Source organism: Phyllostomus hastatus, unplaced genomic scaffold (assembly GCF_019186645.2).
Source record: "Phyllostomus hastatus isolate PE091 unplaced genomic scaffold, TTU_PhHast_1.1 phas_contig_137, whole genome shotgun sequence".
Lineage (NCBI taxonomy): Eukaryota > Metazoa > Chordata > Mammalia > Chiroptera > Phyllostomidae > Phyllostomus > Phyllostomus hastatus.
In genome coordinates this window covers 8,292,321-8,304,962 of record NW_025333583.1, presented here as the reverse complement: position 1 = coordinate 8,304,962, position 12,642 = coordinate 8,292,321, and the positions used below count along the sequence as shown (strand labels likewise).

Sequence of the window (12,642 nt, the reverse complement as noted above, 5' to 3'; positions counted from 1 at the left end):
TCCGGCCCTCCACCATGTTTTATCTGGCCCAGCACCTTTTCTCTACCTGGTGGCAGCACTGAGCTCTTGCTTAGCAGTTAAGAAACAGTTACATTTATATACTCCTAAAATTACATTCAGCCCCTTGAAGGCCACCGAGAGGTTGACGTGGCCCCTGGTGGAAATGAGTTTGGCACCCCTGTGATAGAGGCACTAATAAAGTGAAACACATGAAATAATTTCAATTATACGTTTTATTTAACCCAATAAATCTAAAAATCTCATTTCCACATATAATTGATATATATGTGATCTGCCAGGCATTTTGCATTCTTTTTGTGCTAAGTCTTCAAAATCCAGAGCATCTCCTGCCCTAAACAGCACATCTCAACGTGGAGTGGCCAAGTTTCCTGTGCTTGGTGGCCGCCTGCTGTTTTGGACGGCGCAGGGCTAGGCACGTGGCCCGAAAACCGGAGGGGCTCAGCCCCGGCCCAGGCAGGCGTCCACAGCCTCATTCCTACAGACCTCCACGCTTCACTGCCGAGGTATCAGAACGGAGGCGGTTCAAGACTCAGTTCCGGAAAGCCTTCTTGGACGTTTGGGTATGACCCCAGGTTTATAGATGAAAAGACCAGGGCTCAGAGACATTAAGGGACTCGCCCAAGGTCACATGGCTGGAAAGGGACTCTAACCTTGACCGCACTGCTCGACTCTTCTGCCGGCACCCAGCCAGGCCTCTGGGAGAGAGCAACCGCGGGGGGGCGGGGCGCAGAGCTGAGAAGGGAGGGAAAGGGCAGGACCACCTGGAGAGCAGGGGGAGTGACATGCGTTTGGGGCTCAGGCTGGGCTGCGGTGAACCTGTGCTCCCAGGTTCCTGGCCGAGGGAAGCTGTGCTAGAAGCTCCTCCCACCCACACACCTAATTACCTGCGTAACACCCACTTCAAGGGCAGGAAGAGACGCCAGGAGCCCAGGGAGCTACTCCTCGTACCCCCAACTTTCCCCAAGGCCTTGACCCAGTGGAGTTCTCCCTCTGGAGGGGGTACGAGGCCACACGTGAATGAGACATAATCACAGTGGCCGAGAAGCCACTCAGCCAAGGCAGGCCCTGAGCCTGGGAGAAGACAAACCAGTGAGGCCACTGTCCAGCCAAGACGACAAGGAGAAGAGCCTGGCACAGAGTGGACAGGTCCTACAGCACCCCTCTGTCACCCCCTCCCACCCCACCCCACCATTCCGGCAGAGAGCCCACCGTCCCTGACCTGTCTGCCTGCACGCACCTTGTAGACAGCAAAGGCTTCGAGCTCTACCATGTAGAGGCAGTTTGGGTGAGGCGGCTTGAAGTGCAGGCGCATGGCCGTGGACTTGAGTGGGGGCACATCGCAGGTTTCTGGGGTCACCCAGAAGGGGCAGTCAGACCGGTGCGTCCACATCACAGTGATCTTGCCCTTGGTGTGGTTCATCAGGCACAACGGAACGGGGTTGGGATCCTCCGGTCCGAGGCAGGCACCGAAATCCACCTCAAAAGGCTCCATGCTGACGGGTGGGGCGAAGATGGCCAAGTCCCTGGTGCCGTCGAAGAAGTACTCGGTCGTGGGGGGGATGAGGGAGTACTGCAGGGCCGGCGTGTCCTGCAGGTCCTGGTGGGGACAGACGGGTGGGTGGGGCCCAGCTGCCATTCTTCCTGCATGTCCCTCATCCACATGCTTCCTTCCAGAAAAAGCCACAAGAGCCCCCCACCCGGGTCACCCCCACCGCGCCCGGGGGGCACAGGGCTGCCTGAGAACTGCTGGGGGAGGGGAGCCTGGCCCCCGGGGCCCAGTGGGGACCTCGAACCTCCGTGGGAATCATGAGGGCCCCGTTCTTATCCCGCTCCAGCTTCTTGTCATTCAGCATGAGGCCCAGGATGTCAGGTGGGTAGAGCGTCAGGCCCCGCACCAGGTGTGTGCGGTACCAGGCGATGTGCTGAGGCCTCAGGATGGCTGGCTTGGTGCTGTCCGAGTGGCAGGTCCCGAGCAGGTCCACGAACAGGGGGTCCTGCGACACTTGTCCAAGTGAGTGAGGCTAGAGTCCAGCTCCCGCTCATCACCTTGGCCAGACGCCAGGTGGTCAGGGCACAGTCTGAGCGGGTTTGCCCAGGGGCTGGGTCAGGGTGCTCACCACACGGCCCTCAGCTCTGCGCGTGCTGTGCGGAGTGAGACCCAGTCACCCCCTCTCTGGCCGGGAGCAGCAGGGCAAAGTGGCACCCTCACCTCGCTCAGAATAAACTGCATGTGCCTCTGGCGGTGCCGTGACTCCAAAAACCAGGCTGGTGCCCTGGAGGAGGTGATCCAGGCAGACAGCCCCGGAAGCTCCAGGACACAGAGGTGAGCACCAAGCAGGGTCTTTATCACTGGACCTCAGCCTGGCCCCTCCCCTCCCAGGGAAGCCCCACCTTGACCACGCCCTCACCGCTCACCTGGTGGTGGATGAGACAGGCCACCCGCCGGAAGTAGATGGTGGGGTGAGTGGGCTGGAAGGCACAGAGCAGGGTCAGGCGGGCCCTGCCCACCAGGGTCCCGAAGGTGGGTCTGATGCTGAAGGCGCTCTCCTGGCAGTCGATGGCAAACTGGAAGTGGGCCACGCAGTCCGATTTGTTCTCAATCCGCAGGGACTGCTCCGAGCGCTCTCCGAGGTCGACCCGGCCGAAATTGACGCAGTAGTGCTGCAGGGACACTTCAGGACCTGGGCATGGGAGATGGGGTCCCTGTGAGCAGGTCCCGCCACCTGGGCGGAGCTGGAGTGTCAGCCTCCCCGAGGGCGTCTCAGAAGGGACCCCACTGATGGAAGAGGGTGCTTCCCAGAGACAGAAGACAGGGCTGGGAAGGCTGGGTGTCCCAGTAGCTTGAGCAGACCTCCAGGTCACCAGGGGGCAGGCACAGGATCTCTGGGTGTGCTCACTGAGCCCACCAGGGGGCAGCAGACACCGAGGCTGAAGGGCTGGGAGCATTTCCCAGTTTTCAGCGAGGGCCGTTCCTGTCCCCGCAGGAGTGCAGCGTCCTGGGGCTGTCAGTACCTCCACAGAAACCAACGACTTTGATCACAGTTTGGGAGGCACAGCCAGAGGGTAGAATGGACAAGTAGTCCATCGTTCTGACGTCCAAGGTCTTGGGATGGAAAAACACAGACACGCATCTCTTCTCTCCTGGGGGCACGATGCCACAGGTGGTGGGGCATGAGAAGGCCTGGTCTTTGGTCAGCGTGTCCGGGGCCACTTCAATCCTGAAGGGGGCACTCACCTGTGGGGCCACGTGTGCACAGGAGGGGTCAGGTCGCAGGGTGGGGCAGTCTGTCATTACCAAGGGGCCCAGCCAGGGGGTGAGGGCAGCTGGCGTCTAGCCTGTGCCTCACTCGTCAGCGGGGCCACGGGCGATGCTGCCCGCACCGGGAGCAAGGAAGGGGCGGAGCCCTGGGCCCTGTACCAGGCCGTGGGGCCGACCAGAGGGGTGCCTTCCCCCACCCAAGGGACCAGAAAGGCTCGCTGTGGTTCTGGGGTCTGGACCGCCCCGGGGCTGCTCTTGGGACTGGTCTGGAGAACCGGAAATACCCTAGCCCAGCCATCCCCTGGCCCGCTGAGAGGAGAGGGGGACATGTGTTGACACACATGCGTCCGAGTGACGGGCAGGAGTTATGCGCGGTTTGGCGCCAGAGGTGTGGAGAGAAAGGGGTGCCTTCTGTGCGGGGGCGGGATTCGGGAGCACCCGGCGGCGCGGTCCCGAGTGCTGCCCCCCAGCCTCCGCATGCGCAGGCCGCGTACCACCGATGGGTTGTACAGTCTGATGTGCCTCTCGGCGATGCAGCCCACAGCCACAGTGCCGAAGTGCAGCACTCGCTGGAAGCCCTCCACATCCTGGTCCTCGGGTTGCTTATGCTTTATGCTCACCAGCAGCTGGGCGCATTTGCCTGTGTTGGAGAGGGTGGGAGGGGGCTCTGGGGGAAAAACCCACCAGGGCCTCTAGAGCCCCAGCTGAACAGCCCCTCGAAGATGGTAGGCGTCTCCCCCCCTGGGAAACACTTTGCCAAGGGAGGCAAAGAAAAGGCAGAGCTGCAGGGCGGGCAGGGGAGGCCAGAAGCTGGTGGAAGTCCCATGAGGGGAAGGCCAGGGCAGAAGGTGGGGTTGGGGTACACTGAGCCTTTAAGAGCCAGGAAGGTGCAGCAGGTGGGCTCAGGGCCAGGTGAGAGCCGAGCCTCACCTGTAGCCTGCAGCTGGATGCTGCTCTTCTGCTTGCTGCCCTCCCCATACCAGCACGTGGCCTGGACTTCATAGATGACAGCCATAAGGGGCTGAAAGGTCACCTTGACCCGGCAAGTCTGACCTGGCTCCAGCAGCCCCTCGGTGGGCAGCATCTGGAACGGGCTGGAGAACTCCCAGGTGAAGAAGGTGGCCAGGTCCCTGGAAGGTGGAGAAAGTCAGAGCCCCCGGGCTCACGCTGATCACTGCCCTGCTCTAGAAAGGTGGAGATGCTGGGACTGGGCGAGCTCTTTACTCCCCCTCCCCCTTGCCCTGCCAGAAACCGAGGTCTCTCTTCTGGGGAGGGGGGGCATCGCAGTTCTTGCTCCTCCCATCTCTGCGCCTCAGCCACTGCCCTCACCCGACGTTATCCAGGCAGAACCAGGCCTCGGCCATGTCCCCCACGGCGCACAGGGGCAACTGCAGGGACGGTGGGCAGCTCAGATGGTGGCGAGGCAGGATGGCCCTCAGGCCCACACAGAACATTCCCTCCGCTTTCTCAAACCACAGCTGGTCCTCGTACTCCTTCTGCATCGTGGGGTGGGCAGCAGAGGCAGCCCCTGATTGGTGGTCACTGGGCAGGACTCAGGGACAGGCACCTCCCACCCCAGCCCTCGGCCACTCCCCCAACAGGACCACTGAGGGGAGGGCCCAGCTGTGGCCCTCTATCTCAGTCTCCAGGAAGGGGCTGGTAATCTGTGCTCTACCACTGTCTTGGTCGCAGACACAGGGGGTCCCTTCTGTGGGGAGCAAAGTACGTAGGGGGAACGTTTTGAGAGCAGGAAGAGACCAAGGAACCCAGGGCTTTCTGACGGCCAGTGAGTGGCACAGCGAACACCCAACCGCAAACCCTGCCTGTCTAATGAGTGCAGGGTCTGAGCCTCCCCGGCGCTTCCCAGCCTGGACTTGGCTACAGTTGGTGGGATGTGTGCATGGTGGGGGCGGCAGGGCTCCTTGTGGCTCTGTCAGTTCCAGGGTCACTGTGCATGTGTCCCTCACTGCCCTCTGCTCATCACGGTGGCCATACCTCCTCCAGAGGCCGGAAGACGATGGGGAGCGTGAGGGTTATGCCTGGGCTCAGGAGGATGGGCTGAGGGATGACCGTGAAGAAGAACTTGGTCTTGGGGGGCCTGCAGGAAAGAACCAGAAGGCGAGCACTGCAGGGTCAGGGCTCAGAAACTAGACGGGGCAGAGAGCGCAGGGAACACCCTGGAAAGCTGAGCGGGCTCGAGTCCTTGAGACCCTACAGGGGGAAACCAACCGAAGAGAGACAGGAGCAAGGGGGCAGCACCTGTATCTCCGATGCCCACGGTGGTCATGGGGACAGGGCTGGGAGGGCCGCCCTGATCTAACCAAATCCTTGGGGGAAACCAAGGCGGGAGCAGTGGTACCCAGGACGCCTTTCCAAACAGACGCCTTGATAGAGCTATCGAGTTCCAGGGGGGGTCCCAGGTGTAGATACTGCAGTGGATAAGAATATTCATAAGATGACACTGGCAACAACACTACACTAACAAATGTTACAGTTTAGAATGTGTTTGCATTTGTAGGCAAGCGTAACTTAACCAAACTGACTCAAGAATTATACAATGAACTTTTTGGTCGCCCTCACTAAAATCATCAAAGTTGTGTAAGTAGTCAAATCTTCCCATAAAGAAAATACTGGCCCTGGCTGGTGCGGCTCAGTGGATTGAGTGCCGGCCTGTGAAACAAAAGGTCGCTGGTTCAATTCCCAGTCAGGGCACATGCCTGGGTTGCGGGCCAGGTCCCCAGTAGCGAGTACGTGAGACGTAACCGATTGTTGTATCTCTCACATCTCCACGTTTCTCTCCCTCCTTTCCCCTCTCTCTCTAAAAATAAATAAAATCTTTTTTTTTTAAAGAAAACATTAGGCTGTTTTCTTTAACAAGAAAGAAAGTCATACTGAGCATTTGGTAAAAAATAATTCCAGCCTTATCTTCCTGGTAATATAAGACAAGAAAACACTCCCCTCCACATTCTATGAACCTATCATAACCTGACCAAGGCAGGAGAAGAACGGAAAATTACAGACCAATATCACCCATGAACAAAACGTTAGCAACAAAATATTATACCTTAGCAATGTATAGAAATATGCAATCCTGACCACATTGGGCTTATTCTAGGGATACACAGTTGGTTTGACATAGAAAATCAATGTCATCTACCATATTAACAAATTAATTTTAAAAATCAAATAATTATCTAAATTTTCAAAAAATGAAATAAATCCACCTATGATTACAAGAAAAATCCTCAGCAACCTAGGAATAGAAGGGAACTTCCTTAACCTAGTCAAGTCCAGGGGAAAAGACTGAAGAAACACCCGAATCCACGTGAAACAACAGGGTCTTTCACTTGGAGATCACGGACATGGCGCCTTCCCTGGCCACTTCTGTTCAGCGCTTCCCTGTCCGATGGTGCAGCGAGGAACGGCAAAGACAGAGTATGCACAGGGACCGGAAAGGAAGGAAAGAGGTGTCATGTCCGCATAAAATGTGAATGTGTCCGTGGAAAAAAAGAAGTAACAAATAGATTATTAGAATTAACGCAAGGATACCAAAGTTGCTAGACGCCACAAGGTTATGCACAAAACATTCCTACTTTTTAAAATGACTTTCTGAAATAGTGGGAACAAGCAGAAAATGAAACAACTTCCAAAGGTATCACATACAATGTCATCAAAACTAAAGGACTCAGGAATGAACCAGCTAAAGATCTGTGAGCTGTCTGTGGAGAAAGTGTCACGCTTTTCCGAAAGAATGAGAGAAGACCTAAGTGAATGTAAAGACACACCATGTTCATGATTGAAAAGACTCCATGTGTAATCCACTTCTCCCTGAACTGATCTATGGGTCCAATTAAATCCCAATCAGCATCTCAAGAAGTTTTTTTCTGTGTAGCTGTGATAAGCTGATTTGAAAATGTATGTGAAAGTTCGAACGGCCACAAACAGCCCAGGCAACCTTGAATGAGACTGAAGCTGCAGGACCAACACTACCAGATATCAGGACACAATCAATTCAGGATGCTACTGGCCCAGGGAGAGCCAAGTGGACCAAGAGAACAAAACAGACAGCTCAGAAATGGACCCGTTCCTCATACAGGGACACCTGACATGCATCAGTGGTGGGGGGGTGGGGGTCGTGAGGGAAAGTTTGATCCTTTCAACAAATGGATCCTGACTTCAAACCATTAAAGAAACCAATCCCACAAAGATAGAAGACAACGCTAAAAGGAAAACCCAGAAGGCCCTTAGAGGGTGGCTACAGGAAATACCTTCCTGACCTACACGGGCACGGAAGGGCTTCTTAAAGAAAACACAGAAAAGCATCCAAAGCATCAACCACAAAAGAAAAACATACATTTGATTTGTTTGAAATTAAGAACTTCTGCTCTTCAAAAGGCATGACGAAGAGAGGAAAGGACCAGCCACCAGGTGGGAGAAGAAATCCACAACGCGGAACGGACAGAGGCTTATTACCCATGATGGAAACTACTCTTTGGGAAAAAATGATCTACCAGAAAAACGGGCACAGACTTAACCGGGAATTTCACCAATGGAATGGTCAATAACATAATAATGCAGACACTCAACTGCATTAGGAATCTGCGAAATGCAAGTTTAAAACTGCAACAAATTATCATTATTAGCCAAAAAAAAAAAAAAGTGTTTTCCTGACCACAGCAATTGTTGATAAAAATGTACAGGAATGACTTCTGGCCAAGATGGAGGCGTTGGTGGACACACTGTGCCTCCTTGCACAACCAAAATAAGGACAACAACAATTTAGAAACAAAATAACCAGAACTGACAGGAAATTGAACCATATGGAAGTCGGATAACCAAGGAGTTAAAACAAACACATTCACCCAGACCGAAAGGTGAGGCGGAGTCAGACGGCTGGGCGGAGAGAGGTCGTGGCACGGAGAGCGGTCGCACCGGGCGCTCAAGGCACCCTGGGCGCACAGGACAGCAGCGGGCGGACCCCGGGCGCGGGTGGCAACAGGCAGACCCTGCGAGGCAGTGATTGTGAAGCGGGGCACTGCACACCAGGCGCTGGCTGACTGGGTGGTCCCACATTTGTGCGCAGATAAACCAGGCGGAACTGGAGACTGAGACAGACCGCGCAGCCCAGGGTCCCAGCGCCAAGAAATAAGGCCACGGATCATGGATTGAAAACACCTGTGGGGGGTTGCAGCGCAGGGAGAGGCTCCCAGCCTCATGGGAGAGTTCACTGGAGAGACCCACAGGGTCCTGGAACACACACAGGCCCCGCCCCCTCCCACACACACACACTGGAATCAGCACCAGAAAGGTCCAGTTTGCTTGGGGGAAGTGGCGGAAGGGACTGAAATCTGACAGAGAGCAGAGCGGGTGGGGTCTAAGTTCCCTCTTAGACCCCACCCCCACATACAGCATCACAACCCAGCGACTGGGTTGCCCCGCTCTGGTGAACACCTAAGGCTCCACCCCCTCATACGTAACAGGTGCGACAAAACAAAACAAAAAAAAATGGCCCAAATGGAAGAACAGATCAACATTCCAGAAAAAATACAACTAAGCAACGAAGAGATAGCCAACCTATCAGATGCACAGTTCAAAGCACTGGTGTGATCAGGATGCTCACAGAACTGGTTGAATTTGGTCGCAAATTAGATGAAAAAAATGAAGGCTATGCTAAGTGAAATGAAGGAAAATGCATAGGGAACCAATAGTGATGGGAAGGAAACTGGGACTCAGAACAACAGAGTGGACCAGAAGGAAGAAACAACCAACCAAAAAGAAAAGAATGAAGAAACAAGAATTCAAAAAAATGAGGAGAGGCTTAGGAACCTCCAGGGCATCTTTAAATGTTCCAACATCTGAATTATAGGGGTACCAGAAGGGGAAGAGGAAGAGCAAGACGAGGAAAAGTTATTTGAACAGATAATAAAGGAGAACTTCCCCATTCTGGCAAAGGAAATAGACTTCCAGGAAGTCCAGGAAACTCAGAGAGTCCCAAAGAAGCTGGACCCAAGAAGGAACACACACAGGGCACATCATAATTACATTAGCCAAGGTAAAAATGAAGGAGAAAATCCTAGAAGCAGCAAGAGATAAGGAGACAGTCACCTACAAAGGAGTTCCCATCAGACTGTCAGCTGATTTTCAAAAGAGACCTTACAGGCAAGAAGGGGCTGGAAAGAAGTATTCCAAGTCATGAAAGGCAAGGACCTACATCCAAGATGGTTCTATCCAGCAAAGCTTTCATTTAGAATGGAAGGGCAGATAAAGTGCTTCCCAGATAAGGTCAAGTTAAAGGAGTTCATCATCACCAAGCCCTTATTATATGAAATGTTAAAGGGACTTATCTAAGAAAAAGGAGATAAAAAACATGTATAGTAAAATGACAGCAAAATCACAATTATTAACAACCACACCTAAAACAAAAACAAAAACAAACTAAGCAAACAACTAGAACAGGAACAGAACCACAGAAATGGAGATCACATGGAGGGTTAGCAACAGGGGAGTGGGAGGAGGAGAGAGGGGGAAAAGTTACGGAGAATAAGTAGCATAGATGGTAGGTAGAAAATAGGCAGGGGGAGGGCAAGAATAGTATGGGAAATGTAGAAGCTAAAGAACTTATGACACATGGGCATGAACTAAAGGGGGGGAATGTGGGTGGGAGAGGGTGTGCAGGGTGGAGGGGAATGAAGGGGGGGAATGGGACAACTGTAATAGCATAATCAATAAAATATATTTTAAAAAATAAAATAAATGTACAGGAACAAGAACTCTCATAGGTGGCTGGTGGGACTATAAACGATACAAGTACTTTGGAAAATACTTTGGCTTTGTGTACAAAAAGCAAATGTACATGTTCTAAGTCACAGCAATTGTTATGTACCTACCCTAGAGAAACTCTGCACTTGTGCAACCAGAATTGTATACATGAATGACGATTAACAGTCTCAAACTGGAAATCCAAATGTCCCTCAACTGAAGAATGGACGAATACATTGTAATACTGTACAAACATGCACTGGAATATTATACTGCACCAAAAAGGATGAGTTATAGCTGCATGTGGATGGGTCTTACGAACATAAGCGAGCAAAATAAAAGTGTTAAAAAAAGTATACCATGTTAGCCCTGGCTGGTGTGTCTCAATGGACTGAGTGCCAGCCTGCAAACCAAAGGGTTGCTAGTTTGATTCCCAGTCAGGGTACATGCCTGGGTTGCTGCCCAGGTCCCCAGTAGGGAGTGCTGGAGAGGCAACCACACATTGATGTTTCTCTCCCTCTCTTCCCCTTTCTAAAAATAAAAAAATAAAATCTTTTAAAGAAGTATACCATGTTATTCCATTTGTATCAAGTTCATTAAAAAGTAAAATTAACCTTTATCACTTAGGGATGCAAACATAGGTGGTAAATCCATTTGAGGAAAGCAAGGAAATGATTATCATGAACATCAGGATAATGGTTACCTTTATGGGTAGGGAAGGCGTTTCAATACGGAAGAGACAGGTAACGGGAGGAGAGCTTTGGACACTGTTGTTCTGTTATTTGATCTGGTCACATGGGTTCCACTTTTGGTAATTCTTCAAACCACACATGTTTTATACACTCTTCTGAATTTATGACATTTTTAAAGGGTTTTTTTTTTAGTGGCTGCTTGAGAGCCCAGGGGCTGGCTCTCTGATCCCCCATACTCATACCTGTACTTCATCTTCTGGATTTTGAAGGATAGATTTTTCAGAGCCAGGTTCTTGGTGACCTCCTTCCCTAGCTCCCAGCCTTTCCACAGCAGCTCCTCAGCCACCTCGATGCCCCAGATGACCCTCTTCTTCATTTTGTCCTGCTTCTTTGGGAAGCACATCTGGGGATCCGTGGAGCTGGCTGGCTGTTCGGTTGGCAGAGAGAAAGAAGGACGGATGACTGGGGTAGGGTTCCAAGACCCAGAGCACAGGCAAAGATCTCTCCAGCCCCAGAGAGTGACGCATTACACCTCAGCCCTGGGGGATGGTCTGGTGAGAGCAGGTGAGGGGCAGGCAGGCCCTGGAATCAGATCCTGCCTCCTCCAAGGCCACTGAAATGGGTTTTCAACTAGACCCCTGGCGACCCTGCCCCTGAAGCCTTCCCTGGGCCACCCCGTCTGGCGGTTCAGTCTGGCACACGTAGGAGTCTTTGCTGGCCTAGTCTGTGTCTCGGTGCCCCCTCAGATACCGCTCCTCTCAGATGCTGCCTTCCCCTCTTCCTCTCCACCCTCCCCTCCCCTGCAGAAGCCTCTCCGAGCTGGAGCCGTCCATCCCAGGCACCTTCCCAGACCAGGAGAATACTCCACCATTCCCTCTCCTCCTTCATGGTGGCTGACGGAGCAGAGGAAGGAGTCAATTTGCCTGCAGCCAGCCCCCACCCCATGCCCTGCCTCAGGGGCCACTCCAAGCAGCACTCCCGATAATGCCACAGCAGCCATGTGCCAACACTTCCCGCCTGTAATGGAAAATCCCTTCGTGGGCAGATCGCTAACTTCCACCTATTTGAGCGGGGAAGGGAATGGAAAACCCCCAGGGATGCGAGGTGGAAGGAGGATGAACCGGATGCCTCTTCCTGCCGCAGTCATTGGTACAAAAGCTCAACCCATTGCTCTTTTATTTTATCTTTGACCAAAGATTACTTTTATATTGTTACATAGCATAAGAATATATTCATCTGTTCGACAAATATTTGCCGACTACCTATTTAGGAGCCAGACACAGGGCGAGGTGGCGGGACTACAATAGTGAACCAGACGGACAAATCCCTCCTCTCCTGGAGGCTACACTCTGGGCGTCAATATTTACAGAGTGTCAGATGCCGGGGTAGCGTTTTCTCTCCCACTTCGCCTGTGGGGAAAAGGTGACATGGGTAATTTATTATAAATGCTGGCTGGTGCATCGGTCAAGTCCAACCAGGAACAGAAGCTACTCTGGGTATTTAAAACAAGGACTTTAATGCACAACCAGGGGATGGTGAAGTACCGTATTTTTCAGACTATAAGATGCACTTCCCCTGCCCCGCACCCTGCCCCACATTTGGGAGGAAAAATGGTTGTTAATGCTGCTGTTGAGTCCTGTTTACATTTACATTGGTGAAATATTATATTATGTATGTTATTAAATATTTTACCACAATTTTTTCTTCAAAAAATTTTTTCCTATTTTCTCCTCTAAAACCTAGGTGTGTCTTATGGTCCGAAAAATACGGTAACCCTGAAGTTAGCAACATCAAGAAGCTGCGACCACACCTACGTTAAAGGGGGGAGTGGGGTTCTCAGAGCCCAGAGGCCTGTCTGGTGGGGACTGGAGTCACCGGAAGATGCGACTCCTACTGGAGACACTGTCAAAA

The 12,642-nt window shown here is 52.6% G+C and overlaps 1 protein-coding gene across 1 annotated transcript in view; it reads right to left on the bottom strand.

Moving 5' to 3' along the window:
- The window catches only part of CFAP65 (cilia and flagella associated protein 65), a 34,828-nt gene that overhangs the window by 20,798 nt on the left and 1,388 nt on the right, over positions 1-12,642 (bottom strand). The window contains 9 exon segments of the mRNA XM_045852308.1: positions 1,259-1,618; positions 1,815-2,015; positions 2,437-2,702; positions 3,034-3,256; positions 3,775-3,920; positions 4,211-4,410; positions 4,610-4,776; positions 5,276-5,378; positions 10,974-11,158. Of these exon segments, the coding sequence (XP_045708264.1) occupies positions 1,259-1,618; positions 1,815-2,015; positions 2,437-2,702; positions 3,034-3,256; positions 3,775-3,920; positions 4,211-4,410; positions 4,610-4,776; positions 5,276-5,378; positions 10,974-11,158 (1,851 nt within the window).